Source organism: Colletotrichum siamense (assembly GCF_013390195.1).
Source record: "Colletotrichum siamense strain Cg363 chromosome Unknown KSG_Cg363_contig16, whole genome shotgun sequence".
NCBI classification, from domain to species: Eukaryota; Fungi; Ascomycota; class Sordariomycetes; order Glomerellales; family Glomerellaceae; genus Colletotrichum; species Colletotrichum siamense.
This window is the reverse complement of record NW_023501029.1, coordinates 387491-403902: the sequence shown is the minus strand read 5'-3', so window position 1 is coordinate 403902 and position 16412 is coordinate 387491. Positions and strand designations below refer to the sequence as shown.

The 16412-nt window shown below is 46.2% G+C and overlaps 2 protein-coding genes across 2 annotated transcripts; one reads left to right on the top strand and one right to left on the bottom strand.

Annotated features, from left to right (window-relative positions):
- Nucleotides 1–1527: 1527 nt before the first annotated feature.
- On the bottom strand, nucleotides 1528–2935 carry CGCS363_v015103 (Clavaminate synthase-like protein; the record flags this gene model as incomplete). Its single annotated transcript, XM_036646952.1, has 6 exons — nucleotides 1528–1608; nucleotides 1671–2075; nucleotides 2151–2203; nucleotides 2263–2352; nucleotides 2412–2663; nucleotides 2716–2935. The coding sequence occupies 6 exons, from the start codon at nucleotides 2933–2935 to the stop codon at nucleotides 1528–1530; spliced, it is 1101 nt and encodes a 366-aa protein (XP_036487840.1).
- Nucleotides 2936–3602: 667 nt separating this feature from the next.
- CGCS363_v015102 (Pantothenate transporter liz1) lies at nucleotides 3603–6068 on the top strand (the record flags this gene model as incomplete). The annotated part of the gene is made up of 16 exons (XM_036646951.1): nucleotides 3603–3761; nucleotides 3826–3884; nucleotides 3946–4006; nucleotides 4063–4101; nucleotides 4163–4224; nucleotides 4287–4313; nucleotides 4359–4433; nucleotides 4492–4508; nucleotides 4562–4608; nucleotides 4666–4779; nucleotides 4840–4947; nucleotides 5028–5152; nucleotides 5228–5325; nucleotides 5379–5441; nucleotides 5498–5690; nucleotides 5888–6068. 16 exons carry the CDS (start codon nucleotides 3603–3605, stop codon nucleotides 6066–6068), a joined length of 1428 nt encoding a protein of 475 aa, XP_036487829.1.
- Nucleotides 6069–16412: the final 10344 nt, after the last annotated feature.

Genomic DNA, 16412 nt, shown 5'->3' with positions numbered 1-16412 from the left:
CCACGATCATGGCCTCCCGTTGGAATTTAGGAGCCTGCGAGTTTTCATCACCCATCGCAGCCTGCCGCGGCGACGATGCGACAGGGAGCTAATGGGAAGTCGAGGTCTTTGTCAGTGATTGGGAGGAATCTGGCGTGATGGAGACTTGCCGTGTGATCGTGAATGAACGTCGACACGAACTGTCGACGTGCAAACTCGGGATACAGCGCGTACATGTTCAACACCGTCACGGAATGTGCTTGCAAATGCAGAAGACCGACCTCCGCTTGGAGACGGACTCAGCAACCATGTGGTCAAGCCTGGCGCGGATCGAACAACTCGCTTTGAATGGCGTCGAGGTCGAGGCTGCCGATGGGCCTAATCCTGCTCAGAGCTTTAGGGAGATTGGCAGGAAGTGAAGGCGACCTCCGAACGAGAGCTGATTGGACAGGGTCCTGGACTCCTGGTCGGGTTTCTTTGCGTGTCTGTTCAAGACAGGTAAGCGACAATGTTTTCCAAGGCAGCATTACGTTGACTTGCAGATCTTCTGATTGATTCGAAGTCGCCACTGACCACCTCAAAGTCAAAGAAATAACGCAACACTTCGACAACCCATGTTCGTCGCGGTCGATGATTGATACAAGCGAAGGGAGACTTGGGCTGATTACGATTGCGCCCGAATACGTAGTGTCAAGAGGCGATGGTATGGGAAGATGTTTCAAAATCCAGAGTCGAAGTCCACAGCGAACCACCTTCTTTCACCTTTTGCGCTTCTCCATTCACAGGCCCTGTCCCTTGTCCCACCTCCCTATTCTGGAACGAAGCTCTAGCTGTCCTCCATCGACTCTCCACTTCCTCCACAAGTCAAGTCCAGACGCAGGTCAGGGTCAACATCCATAATCAGCTATAAGTTGAAGTTCAAGGCCGGCGGCGTCGACTCCACATTCATGATCATGTTTCAAAGGATAGCAACCCCGAAGGGACAGACAGAATGCCAGACAGGGTAGATCCCGTGGGTCTAAAAGGAGTGGAAACAGTTCCTTGTCTGCGTATCTCCCATAACGGGGGCCAGGCCTGTTCATACGGAAGCCAGAGGCCGTCCGTGGCTTTCCCGCTATGATTGAAAAGGGGGGGATCCCGCAGCAGTTAGTCAGATGGAAAACAGAACGCTCGAAACCTCACAGGCACAGCTTCCAGAACGGATGATTCGTCGAAGACTTGAAGGGCGGAATGCCCAGAGGATTGACGATGAATGGATCAAGACGGAGTGATTGAAGGTAAAAGGAGGGGACTGGAGATCGAAGACGGTCAGCCGAAGCAGAGAGAAAAAAGCGCTGAGGTAGTGCACCTAAATCTATCACTACAGCTACACGGCCTCCCCAGTCTTTGACGAGAAGCTTTACGGACGAGGAATGTGTTCCCGTTCGACCAGAGAGGGAGGTTCGCTTACCATCTCTGTTTGAAGCCGAACCAAGGAGATTCAACTGGACGGGACGCGTTTTGGGGGACTGTCGATAGAAAGGCCGTTTCAGTACTCGGCCGTTGCCCTTACAGCGGCGCGAACTTCTCGTGTCCGTCCCAGAGGCTGATGAGGAGCGATCTCTCGCCAACCCACGGCGAACGCGCGTGCTGCTCTCAGTTGTCAGCCGATTGAACCCGACCAAACAAACATCAGTCTTGTGGAACGCTACCTGAACCGTGTAGTTATCCAGCAGCGCGACATCGCCTTCTTCCCACGGAACCAAAAACTGAATCTCGTCGCCAATCTTGAGCAGTCGGTCCAGAGACTCCCGTGGAATCTCGCTGTCGTCTCCGTACGTCGTCGGCAGGTGATAGCGCCCGTCGGGCCCGCGATGCGGCGGATCGAGAGCCTTCTGGTCGCGCATGCGGCCAAAAACGCCCGCCAGGCCGTTGAAGAAGGTGAGCTTTCTCGTCGAGGCGACCCTGCGGATGGCGGGCACCCTTGAGAGAACGATGAGCGAGCCGTCGCGTTGCCACTCGCCCTCGACATGGAGACGGTCGGCGAGGAACCTTTCGACTTTGGCGCGTTGGACCTCGAGCGTGTCGCCCTCTTTGATTTCCTGACCATATGAATCCTATGAATTTGTGTGAGTTGTTCAGCTGTAGATCACGTCCGAACAGGTGCGACTTGCCTTCCAGTTCCAGCCGACTCTCTTCCAGTCAGGGTCATCTTTTGATGGGTAATATTGACGCCCGATGACACCTGGAGGAGAGTATCAGCCGCGCCAAGTCATGGAATGCCCTTGGGTGTTCTATTTTCACCTTTTTTCTCCAAGTCTCTGATAAAGTCTGGCAACTCTTTCTCAAGTATGTCATACAACTCCAGTGAAGACAACAATGGGGTCTGGCCGCCTAGTAACCTTGTTAGATCTCGAGAAGCGGTATGCTGTGTGTAGTAGGTTGATACATACCTTCTTGAGGGGCCTTCTCTGAGAAGAAGAACAGCACACCCGGGAAATTCGCAGACCGGCCATACTCATTGTGGAAATAGAACCGGACGGTTGGGGGCTCTTCGTTGGCCGTCTTGACCGTCTCTGAGATAGTGGTTCGCTTCCCAGAGAGTCCGATTTCCCGGTGAAGGTTGGGCAGGCCGAAGGCGTGCACGAACTTTGAAAAGTCGCCCGCGTCTTTCAAGGGAAAGCCGCGGAAGAGAATCGCGCCGTCTGTGGTTATCAGCTCATATGTATGATTGACTCGAGCACTGGGGAAACCAACGGTTTGTGAGGAGTTTGTTGAAGACGTTCTTGTCCGCCAAAGCCTTCAAGTGGGAGATGGCGTCATCAATGTCAATGAACGACTGCCCTTTCTTGACCCGAATCCCAAGAGGAAAATCCTGGCCGTGTACTGTGCGGCTTCCGGGAATGCTGAAGATCTCCACCCTGTCTTCCGTGCCCGGAAGCTCTGGGCCGGTCGCGTCGGGGGCTGTCGTAGGCATGTTCAAATCTTGCAATCACGGACTCCGGCAAGAGCAAAGAGAGAGACAGAGACAGAAGTTGCCGTGATGTTAGCGAAATTCAGGACAACGAGACTTAATCACTTCCAGCGAAGATTAGATCTGACCTTTCATCTTGCCTTTTGCCTCAACGGAGAGACAGGCTGCACAATACTAACGCAGCTTCGATCCATCACAAGCCGACGGGATAGAACGACATTGCATTCCTCATGGCATCATTGCCAGAACATACGACGTCGCAGAGATAAGCAGGGCCCGATGGAATTCCGACCGGCTAAGTTCTTACCCTGGCCACTCAGAAGTCATGCACCGCCGGTGACGCAATTCTCCGGCCGAGTTGTGACATGGCTTCTCATTTTGCCATCCACGGAAGTATCACGGAAGTATTCTGGCGTCTGATTAGACGTCACCCTCGCAGGACCCGTTTTATTCCCCGACTTGTTAGCTCGCATATTCGGCTCATGAGTGCGAGAGTGCGAGACGGGCATTTTCCGTGACATGGCTTGATTCTTCGAAAGCAAGCGACGCCGAAATACGGAGGCTCTGATGGACGTTAAATGCCAGGAACTCATTGTAGAGGTTTTCCTGTTCAGGACAGCTTCATACTCTTACTGTGCAAGGTTTTCATTTGAAATAAAGATCTGCTGCAATGGCGCCCGTGTCGCTAAAAGACAATGTGCCTTCAAAGACCAGCGAGTTGACAACTCGTATAGTTCCCGCCATCGAGGAAGAGCGGAAAACGACGTGGCGGCATTTCTTCTGGGATGCATGGGACAAGACGCCCGACGAGAGAAGGCTGATTTTCAAGGTATTCTGAAGTTATTTGACTCTAGACTTTGCTTTTACCCCTGATAGGCTTGCTGACTTTGCAGATGGACATCACTCTAATGACCTTTGGATGTCTTGGAACATTCATCAAGTATATCGATAGGTAAGGTGAACCATCCGCCCTTTTCTCCCAATTATTGACTGATGATTGACGAACCGTCTAGATCCAACTTGAACACGGCATTTGTGTCTGGAATGAAAGAGGAAATGTCACTTTACGGGAATGTACGAACATCTCACACGCATGAAGTCGAGATGATCACTGCTCTGATAAGAAACAGGAACTCAATTACGCCAACACCGCGTACAGTGTTGCGAACGTAGGAGCAGATCCATTGGGAGGAAACATTTTCAAGGAACGAAGTGACTGACATTTCGAAGATCATAGGATTGTGGCCCGTGAGCATTGCCCTGACTCGTTCGACGCCGAGATACTTCATCCCGTAGGTATGCCCTCAACAGATTTTGCCATCTGCCCAGTATTGATCCGGCGGTGTTAAACCAGGCTCATGGAAACAGGATGGACCATATGGTAAGAGTATTCCACTACAACCCGGCAGGCTCTAATAATGAGCAGCACTCTGGGTCAAGCCTTCATGCGTACTCCGCTGCAAATGTACGTCATGAGATTCTTGTTGGGTCTTTTTGAAACGTGAGTCCCACTCCTCAATCGACGGCAACATATTTTCAACACTGCTGACTGGGGCAAGTGGTCATTGGTCCTCAAGTAAGTAAAGCCTTTGGCCATGGACGTGGCAGTAGGTCTGACCTGCTACATAGTCATCTACCTATGCGGTGCATGGTATCAGAAACGAGAACTATCCCGCGTACGTCGAACTGCCAGTGTGACGGCAGGCGGCGGTCTGAACTGACACCGAGGCTAGAGAATCGCAATCATGAACTGTGCCACATCAATCGGCCCCATGTTTAGCTCGTACCTCCAAGCGGCGGCATACACGGGACTGAATGGTGTTCACGGCCTCTCAGGCTGGAGATGGGTTAGCACTATCGTAGACAAGACGGACACAGCTCAGAATGGATGCTAACTCGGGGCTCAGCTTTTTATTATTGACACTGTCATTTCCGTCGGAATCATCATCCCGCAATTCTTCTTCTACCCGGATGTCCCGGCGAGACAGCAGCCAAGCATTGTCTTCAGCGAAGCCGTAAGCCAGGGATTCTTTCACACATCCCCTTTACTTCTAAGTCTACCTTTTAAGAAGATGCTGACGAGCGTCTTTGACAGGAGATAGAGCTCGCTCGAGACCGCAACCCAAAGGAAGGCCGCGTCAAACAGGGAGCCTTTACCTGGGCCCAAGCCAAGCGCTGTGTCACGACCCCGGATATTTTCCTTTTGTGGCTGATTTCCGTGTAAGTTTCAGGTTTCCCTTGCTTGGCACGACAACCAAAGGAAGGGTTGCATGGCTAACCGAATCTCCTTCCTAGTTGCAACTCCGTCGCTCATATGCCCTCCGACTCCATGGCTTTCTGGTTCAAGGCCTGGAACACCATCAAACCAGGCTCCTATACAGTCCCACAGATAAGTAAGCTATTTTCTGCAGGAGAAAATCTCAAGTCAAGTACCTGACTGAAGCAGACAACTACACCACTCCTCTCGGAGGCGTGACCGTGATCCTTACGCTCGTATTTGCCTGGTCCAGTAGGTTCAACATAAGTCACCCTCCTAGATCTCGCGACTCATCCGTGTTCTTGCAGGTGACACTTGGTTGAAGGGCCGTCGCTGGCCAATGTTGGTGGTCGGTGGTGTGGTCACGGGCATAGTCTGCATTCTACTGGCCACCACGCCCGTCTTCCCCCAAAACAAAGCCTTCAGATGGTTCCTGTACTACAACACAAACTGGGCATTCGCTGCCAACACCATGTTTTGGTCATGGACACAAGACACACTGTGAGCACCTCTGAAGTGGACGAAGCGGTACGAGCTGATCGTAATGGGAAAAATAGCTCCGGGGACCCCTTGACCAGATCGTTTGCAAGCGCCGGGCTGAACGTATGCAGTTGGACGACTATAGCCGTGGTGTAGGTGGCTCCCGTTCTCTCATTCATGCGGCGTGAGTACACACACTACTGACAAGGCGCCTACAGACCCCTGTTCGCTTTTAAGACGGTCGATCAACCTGCGGTTATCGGCGGCAACTGGGGCGCGGCGGGGATGGCGTTTCTCTATGCGATCGCCGCCCTCACGCTTGCTTACGTTCAGTACAAGCGGGAGAACAAGAGACTGGAGGCCGAGGTGGAGACGAGCAGCACGGAACACGGTGGTTAATCTGCAGACATTGCTTGATGGTGTCCATGTCTACTCAAAGAGTTGCTGAGTGGGATTCACCTGAATCCTAGGTTTGGAGATCTAGTAAGCTTATTTGGTGATTTCGGGTAGAGCCTCCATACTTGGACCATACTGCAAATGCGGCTGTTGCTACAGAAGAGATCCAGAGGCAAACCAAGGAAGGTTTCCTTAGCCCAAAGATCGGTCTCGAGGGCGCAAGGTAACGGCAACGAATGGAAAATCTCGTCTCCACAGGTTGTCGCACATGCACTGGCCACCGTTCGTCTGTTATCATAATCAAGTGGTGGTGGTTTCCTGACGAGAGCACATCGATCCACAACGCAAATTTGTATGGGAGATATGGGTTTCGTCGAGTGTACGACCCAAATGATTGATGCCTTCAGTCAGAAGAACTGGGTTCTCGCCCCGCTATCGTGACACAACGAAGGGGAGTTGTCGAAGGTGGAGACGCGAGACGTCGGGAGTGATGGAACGCTTTGCTGAGGGAATTGATTCGGATCCCTGATGATCTTTGTGGGGAGGCGGCAGCTCTCAACCTAGTTTGGCTCATCGGGGGCCAGGAGGGTTTGTCGGGTGGGTTGGCTGGGTTCGTCGATGCTCGGGAGAGAGGGAACTAGTTCTCGGTCGGTTTTCGCGGGAGGGTGATGTTGGAAGGTGTCATCTCGGATTTCCGATTGAATCGGATCAAGGTGTCGATGCGCTTGCAAGGGAGATCGGGTCTCATCCTGTGTTCGTGGAAGAGGGATTGTCGGGAGTATTGATTCGAGTTGATAAGATGCCTGCATGATGGATGTTCCGATGTCGCGAGTGTTAGTTGTCAGTAGGAGACAGAAGAAGCAAATGAAACAAAGGAAAGGTACCTTGATCAAGGCTACTTGTTGATGGCATGAGACAGTGGCAACAAAGGGGAAAAGTCGCGGCGGGGGGTGCAGCAAACATGGCAAGCATCTGCACTTGTGCCTCCCGGAGTGACGGGGCCGATGTAGCTGTTTCGCACGGAAAGAAGAGGGAACAATGTGGAAGATTTGACGGGATGAGCGGGACTCGGACGACGCTGAGGTTCGCCCCGGTGGAAGTTGGAATTCGATGGAGAGGCAGGTACATGCGCAAGGCGCCTGCCATGTCACTTACCTGTCAAGCCGCAAGCATGGGCCCAAAGTAGGAGCGCATCGAACGGGGCCGAGTGGGCTGCACGCAAAAAGAGTTTCTGGGAAGGCACAAAGAGGGGAATGGTGACACACGCAGGTAGGTCCTCAACCCAAGATCAACAGGAAGGAAGGTGGGGGAGGGGGGGACAGGTGCAGCATCGGCAGGCACGATGGCCAAAATCACAATGTACTGGAGCTTCGCGGGGCGGACGAGTCAACCTCATCCACTGGACGTGGACGTCTTTTGAAGCGCTCGAAACTGTCGGCAAACCCGATCACACCGTCCAGCCCCCTCAAAAGCCCTTTTAGTTCATCTTTGATCGATGCTTGCAACAGTGCCTTGGTTTTGACATTTGGGTTCCTCGTCGTCCACTGTTGGCCTTGACTTTGGTAGAATCATTTTAGTCCCCTCTCCCGCGAACCCCCCTGCCACTACGACGGCAGCCCAAGTCTCGAAACCCTCCGAGGAACCGTCTTGCGCGCGGTCGGCGAACCATGGCACATGGTCAGAACTCTCGCTGGCCCCAGCCATTGCCTTTCGGAGGGATCGAGACCCAAGCTTTCGGGTTGCTGCTGCGGCTGGATATTCCGACACAGTGGGCAGTCTCCCGTCATCTTTTGGAGGCAGCTTGCAAACCCTGTGCACTCTTTGCCGAGAACTTCGCAGCAAACAATCATTTTCAAGCACACCAGCCTTGCACACACCCCCTTGGCTCACAACACTCCTTCAGCCGTCGCGATGATGCTTCCTGTAATATTCCGATGCACTGCGCGTCACATTCGCAATGCCGACTCTGCAATTCACCGAGGCACCTCTCTGGCTACGTACCTACCACGAGATGACTCCCGATTTCAGCGCTAAAAACCGGGAGGTATCCACTGCACTGCCGCTGGGCTTACAAGGGGTACCTACCAATTCTAGCGCTAAAATCGGGAGGTACCCTCTGTGGATACAGCGGGTAGCCTCCCGTGCCCCGCCCCCTCCATCCCCAACAACCTCACGGAACGGTGCAATTCGTGCACACCAAGATTCCCTTGCTACCAGTCACCATACCATCGACGAAGCCGATGCATCAACCATTCCGTAGGAAAATATTCCATCAATGCCGTCATGTCCCCTTATCACCAAATTCTATACCATCCCCAAATGTTGTTACTTCCCAAAGTTGTCTGCTGTGCGCCAATTGTCGAGGCACTGAAATATTTCTCGAATGGTGGCGTTCTCATGGCAACACCGGCTGTAGGTGTGGAACTTCAGACACGAATATCCAAGCTTACAATATTATTACTTCCAAAACAATGGTGCGGACGATGCTCGAAATCTGCCAAGTGACAGCTGCGTCGCCAACATCGAGAGCTCTTGGCACACCATACGTCCGTAAACCTCTCGCAGTCCTCTGGGTTGTGATCCCGACGGACCACTTCGAAAAAGACGACCACGACCTTTTGAGAAACAATTAATCTGCTGCAGAGACCTGGGTCGACCGCATGATACTTCACGGGACTGAGAAGAATAAGGTTGCAGGTTGCATAAATAATGGCGGACGCGTAAGAACACCATTGTTTGTCTGGCTGGCAGAATGAGAGTCGTTGATCTGGCATCGAATGGCAGGGCCGAAGGTTGTGTTTACTCGGCACTCTCAACAGCAGGGTGCCTCTTCTCTGACCCATTCTGTCCTCTACCTAGGGGCGTTAGTCAGCCACATCAAGCGCAAAACACCTCCTACTTACGTAGGAGGCGAAAAAATAGGGTTTCCACCTAAAAAAGGGGGTTTCTAGCTAATTATATAAAAGTTACGTTTTTCTCGTTTTATTACTAAAAAATATCCTTTTTAAAACTGTACTATAACCTAAAACTATATTTTTTTAATTACTTTTTTTAATCTTTATTACTAAGATACTTTACTAAAGTAATACTAATTTAATATTTACTAAATAAATTATATAAATATTATATATTATATAATATTAAGCTTTTTACTTTAACTACTCTAATAAACCTCTATTTATAATATTATTAATCTAAGTTATTACTAAAGATTATAAAATATCTTATATAGTAGTAAAGAAGTATCTAATAGCTTTAGAAGTTAGTTATAACCTCTCTATACTACTCTAAGAGAGTAGCTAGCTAAAAGTAGTAATAGAGGTTAAAAATATAGCTTTATTAGTATTTATAATATAGCTTAATACTATTAGCTTCTTAATAACTTTAATAATCTATAAAGAGATAGCTAACTTACTCTAAGTTATTTAAAGTATAAGCTTTATATTAAACTACTTTATAGTATTTTAAATAGCTAATTACTTAAAGTTTTAGAAAGGATTAAAGATTAAACCTATTAAAGTTTACTAAAAAAGTACTAAATTTAATTTAATACTAATCTAAAAGTTCTTTAATTAGTATAATATTATAACTTAAAAATATAATTTTAAGCTTTCTAAGATATAGAATACTAATAAGTTTAACTACTATATTAGCTACTTTAATAGCTATATATATATTATTTTACTCTAAGAATAATAGAAGTAAAGTAGACTATAAGAAGTTATTAATTTAGCTAATAGAGAGTTATATATTCTTATTAGTATTAATAAAACTATTAGAGATATTATTTTAGCTTATTTTATTTTTAAGATATAGCTAATTACTATTTAGGCTAATTATAATATTAATAAAAATATTTACTTTATATAGTTTCTTACTACTTTCTCTAACTAAGAGATTATAATAGATTATATTAAGTATTTTAATATATATTTATTTAAGTACTTAGCGAAGTTTTAATAACTTAAATATATTATAAAGTTATAATTTAGTATTAACGCTTATAGAGGTTACTCTAATTAGCTTAAAATATATAGCGTTATACTAAAAGTCTATATTAAGTTATATAGAGATATCCTCTAAGAAGAATTTAATATAAAGCTATATTATTTACTCTTTTTAAATAACTTCTCTAAGTATATTAATATAGATCTTATAAAATACTATATTAACTTTAATATTATTATTAGGTTTTTTCCCTTTTATATTATATATCTATTTTAACTTATAGATATAAAAGTTTTCTAGCTATTTAAGAAAGCTTATTAAATAGTATTATAAGAGTCTATATAAAGTAGTAACTTTATTTTTATATATAAAGCCTTTATTAATAAGCTTTAGTAGATAATAGATATAGCGTTTATTTAGGCTAATATTATAGTAAAGTTTAAAAAATTAAGTATCTAGCTAATTAGAGATAATATAATCCTCTTTTAATTAGTTAAATATATATAGTTAGCTTAAGTTAATATACCTAGCTACCTCCTCTATTATTTATTAGATAAAGATAAGTTTAAGAGGGTTATATTATAAATAAATATAAGTAAGTAATATTATACTACTAAATAGAGCTTTTTTATTTAGAGGGGTTATAAAGTAATTAAAGCTATAATTAATAAGAGTAATCTATATTTTAAAAGAAGTTAGAAGTATATTATTAACTAAAATAAGTATATAGAGATATAATAATAAAGTAGTAAACCTAGTAAAATATTAAACTAGCTTACTTATTTATTATAAGCTTAAAATTTATAGAGATTAAAGAGTACTATAAGAAGTAAGTAGAGGAAATATTATAGAAAGAGCTTAAATAGTAATATATTACTATAAAAAAAGAGGCTTAGTAATAAGAAAAGGAGTTAAAAATAGAGTATAATATTAATAAGTATTAACTAATTAATAAATATATAAAGAAGTTAAACTTTATATTATAATTATACTATACTAATAAATTTAATAACTTTATCCCCTTTAATAAAAAAGACTTATAATAAGTTAAGCTACTTAAGCTTTTTAAATAGTAAATTAATCTTAACCTTATACTACTATTAAAAGAAGTATTTAATATTATTAAATACTTTAGAAAGCTTCTTAGCTACTTTAATATTAAAAAGTTACTAACTTTAAGAAAGTATTATTTTAATAATAGTAACTTAAAGGTTTTTAATAATATTAATAACTTTATTAAAGAAAATAGTAATAGTATTATATTAAGCGTTAATTTAGTTTATAACTTTAGTAATAATAATAATATTATTAATACTAATAAGTTTAAGTTACTACTATTACTAGCGTTAGCTTTATTAGTTATATTAGCGTTAATAGTAAAGTAATAAATACTTTACTTTACTTTATAAAAAGGTTTAATATATTTCTATATTAATAATACTATAGAGGGTAACCTTCTAATAATACTTCTATTAATATAAATAGTAAAGAAATAGAAATATATTATTAATAATATAGAAAATAATAATATAGTTATCTTCTATAGTTTATTAATACTTATATAAGATATATAGATATTATATATATAGCTAGATAGCCTTATTTAAAAGTAATATAATAATACTACTTTTATTACTATATAATATAGTTAAAGCTAAAAATTATATTATAAAAAGTTATTGATTTAGTAGGTTAATACTAAAAAATGCTATTTTTAGTAATCTAGGTAGAAACCCCTTTTTTTACGTAGAAACCCCATCTTTTCGCCCCCTACGTGAGTAGGGGGGCTAGCGTTAGCCTGCGCCGCTTAGACCCCCGGGTATTTGCCGAACCAATGCTACCGTTGCAGCTTTTGCTCAGCTGATATATCTGACATGGCCACATGCTTGCGTTCAAGCTCGGCCCTGGCATTCTTGCTGTCTGCAAGGGCGAGCTAGCAAGCGTAGAAGATGACGTCCCAGGTCGAGAGGGGGATTCCAGAAGCAGAGACTAAATCCCATCTCACTGAACTTGGTCCGTCATTCCAACGTCTCGAACCGGCATGGCACTCCAAAAGTATGCCTTTCGGGTCCCTGAACAAACGCGATCGGCTTGGCTTGATCACTGGGCAGCGCGGTAGACGATTTCTTTGGTCTAGTACTCCCAGAGGCTCCTCTCATCGAACGGTTCAATCCTTCTTCTCTTCAAACTTTTCCTTCGCAGTTTGAACGCTTCAATTTGGCGCTTCGAGTCTTGATTTCTTCGGCTTGGAGGGAAACAAACATTCTCAGGGGAGTCAGCGAGAGAATCAACTTGATCCCCAAAAAGCTAGCAATCTGGTTGAATGCCTATCATCTGCGGGACTGTCTCACTGCGACTTGGCCAGACGCGAGCCGGGCAGAGCCGTGTCCTGCGACAAGTTCCCACTAAGTCACTGAGCCGATGGTGTGACCACCCATTTTCCCTGCGACAGCCCAGGCTGCTAGCTTCAGCAATACGGCGCAGCTCCATCGTAACCCTGATCATGTTCGGTGCGGGTATCGTACGGGATCTTGAGCCTGAACACCAAGAGAGTAGGCCTATTACCAAGGCTTGAAGGCTGCGCTCCCAAAAGAGACTGATGAGCTGGTGCACCGTTATGCTGTGAATGGCGTGGACAAGAGCTAACCCACGTTTTGCACCCAAGAAGTCCAAAATGACATGTCTGTCAACTTTTCATGTCAGAGCATCATTTCCTCCCCATCAGGGGCCCTTCCAACTCAAAAGGGCCGAGACACATGCGGTTCGAAATACCTAATGGCTGGGACGGTCTATTTGGACAGAGTCAAAGTGTCGTCGAGCCATTTCGCTCTCAAATTCCATCGGGCAGTGTGACAAAAAACATGCCAGACGCGGAAATCGAAATGAGAAATCTTTCACTGCAGAGCGTTTCTTTCAGGGTATGGACTTTCGAGACCACGATTCCAATGATTTGAAATGGCTCTTCTTGAGCCTGAGTCTGATCGCGATATCATAAGCAAGTAAAGATCTATGTGCGGCTTAGAACTCAGCTTCAGGGCAACCAGCACCCCGTAAGTTTCTCTTTGCAAGGCCATCGAGCACACATATCCTGCAGGCAACCCAGCATATTTTCTTAGATTGAGTGCATGTCTATTGCGAGAGGAAACAACGGCGGCCGTATTCCTGGGCCCCAAGCAATGTCTCGGAAATGGCTTTGACAGAGCATTGGATACTTTGAGCGACAAACAATCTCTACGACTGTCGGTCAAGAGATCGGAAGACTCCAAAAGATGACTGGACTGTTGCATCACCCGGGACGGGGAGATAAACAGTCTCAGGGATAACGGTACTTCGATATCATCGAACGTGATGACATGGGTCAGCATTTCGACATGCGTCTGTCTCACGAGAGGTCATCTTCCGTTGGCAACAAGCAACCCGGCATCCCTCGTCTGTTCCTTCTCGGCATGACCTACCTGGATCATGCCGGCCGTATTGATGGGCATCATAGGCATCATAGAGATGTGACAAGTAACATCCACCCTAGCTGTGGGGGATGCAGGCATGGTCTTTGCGTGCTGACTACACCGACATGAAGATGATGAGTATCAGTTGTTGTCCTGGTGATGCGTGTTCTTGAGGGAATCTTCGCGATGGTCCTGACGCCTGTCTTGTCAAAATAAGCCGCAATGCCGTTTGCAAATTAGAAGAGAGCCAACCCAAGAAGCTCCTTATAGCCTATAGTCATGCACATCATGTTTCTCAGTCTCTGCATCGTCAGAGGGCTTTCAGAGGAGTACTGAGCCGCCCAGAATCGCTAGTAGCAGTATGCGTTGCGTCGGTCCGCGTCACTACTTTGTGCACACCCTGTAGATATCGGAGAAAGATGAGTCACAGCTGACAGTCATGGCTTTGAATTGCTGCGCACAGATTGACCAGAAGTCTGGGTTCCTGGGATAGGGGTTTGAGGGCGGGTGCAGAATGTCGCCCTGGGGGCCCGAGAACAGTCTTCCGAACGCTCTTGGCTCAGCACAGCAGTATGAAAGCTTTTTTGGGATGCGGAATCAATCATATGAGGCTCATCATAAGGTCAGTCCGCTTCAACGAGTTCTCTGCCGCAGGGGGGGCAGCACGTGGGCAATCGCTCATACGGCTCATCACGGACGTGCACGATTTGCCGGTGGCCCCCGACATAATTACCTCACCGCACTGCATGTGCCTGGATCAACAAAACATCAAAAGGAGGTTGGAATTAGCTATGCACTGGAAGAAGTACCAGTACGGATCTGTGGGTTGACGGACATCTTTTGGACAATCGTATGGCTTGCTTTTGACTGTGATCCGCGCGGCAAAGGAGATGTGGATCAACCTGATGTGCTCGTTACAGTTATTATCCCTCTTACTAGCAGTCTTTTTCTCTTTTATAAATCCTGCGATTTGCTGTTCGTTATGTGCGGTTATGTCGCCGAACTTCGTGGAAATTGTGGGCCGCTCATTGGCTTTGGACAGCAACTACCCATGCTTTGGGCAAATCTAATCTTCCGGAGTCACTTGACTCTTCTTTGACTCAATGACTCAACATGGGGCTTTGTGAACCGCCCTGTGGTTTCCTGGGTCAGTGGTCTTCCAGGAAGCCAGGTAAGAAGCTTGATACAGGCTGGGACATGGCATAGTAGAACATCCACTTCAACGTCCACACGGAGATGCCGAGGTGCTTGTCATTCCTTGAACGCTACCGAACGACGTGCTCAAGGTATGTGTACTTGGCTGAGGCGAATCTGTCCAGCTGCTATGCTGCATAGTCCTGGTGCGATGTCTGTTCAAGTCTGTCGACAAGCACTGACGTTGATCAAGCGCATTACGGGAGCAAGACCATAAAGTGATTAAGGAAAGGCTTAAGCCTGGTTGATTGAGCAAATAACTCAAACATCTGCAGGTCTCTTTTGACACCCGCTGGGCGAGGAATGCCGAGAACAAAGATCCATGGATTGCAACACACGACCAGAATCCGTTCGTGGTACAGCACTTGGATCTGTTCGGTGTTTTCTTCTGGAAACTATAGGCCACGGGTGTAAGCTAGCCCACCCGTCTGTCTAAGCAGCATTTTCCCTGTGACTGGTTCTAATGGCTTGTACTTGGCTCGTCGAAGTGGGTGGCACGGTAGGTCTCGCGCCGCTGACAGCCAAGTGGTAATGACGATCCAATAGTCTGTACTCAGAGTCCTCGCCGTACCCCATGGAAACGCGGAACAATTGATATATTGCGAAGCAATCGACGAGCTTTGTAGGCGCTAGATGGTTCTGCGAAAAAGACGGTCGGTCACATCGGCCTGTAGGCTGCAAAGTATGTTCGCTACACATACTCTTAGTTCAAGCCGCAATATTTGCAGTCGCGCTGTGGTTGTGTAAATAAGACACTGGTCGGCATCTCAAAGAAAACTTTGAAGAACTTTGAGCTCAATGCCCCAGCCTGACTGTATCAAACAAGCCTTCAAGGAGTGCTGGTCGTTTTTACAGTCACCAAGCGGATGGTGCGATATTGAAAGGGGTCTCTGACACGACCGCATGTGGCGAATGGAAACACCTCAACACGCTCCCCATAAACAGGGTTGAAGTCTAGCTGCCGCTTGTACACGGTTCGAAGTATTCAGTCCACTTTCCTGGCACGCAAGCTGAAGTTTTCTAGGTCGCCCCTGGGCAATCTCAAAACCTCAAAGACTTGGTTGATCCTCAAGGCCGCAAGGTGAGTATAAAATCAAGGCATTCCCAGGACAGCGCTCTGAGACAGCCGCTAAAAATTGATCGTCGCATCAACCGTCATGTTGTCTTTATCTCTCGCAGGGGTCAGTCATGTGTTTGGTGTGCCCAAGGACGGCCTGCGGCGGAGCCTATTTGAAAATTGGTGGAAAATTTCAGTGGCGACTTTTGAGAACGAAAAGAAAGGATACATACGGACTGCGTTAGATGGTGAGGCGAAGTGAGGCCGGATAAGAAAGATGGGGTTGGCTTTTTCCCCCACTCCCGTCTAATCTTCGCGACCTTGCAACCGTTGCAGGGAACAATCTTCCCGCTTTCTGATTTGAGAGTCGAAATCATTCATCTTGGAATTTGGAGAATGCTTCCATCTGCGAGAGAGAGCGAGTATTGAGACCATCTAGATCGCAGGTGGCAAATCGCATTTGCGGGGTTAAGGTGAGCGTCTGGGTGGTGATTTCACCCGGCCAGATCCATGAGATAAGTTTGATTGTTTCAGCTACCTTCCGCGGTGACTTGGCTACCGGACATGCCGCCGCGATGACTGCAGATCAGATGTGTCCTCTAAGCAGAGGGTGCAACAGTGGTTCGCTACGAATTGTGGCTGCTGGGCGGCAAAGACGGGATAGCCGTTTTCACCATCCTCAGTAGGTCTTGAGAATGGCAA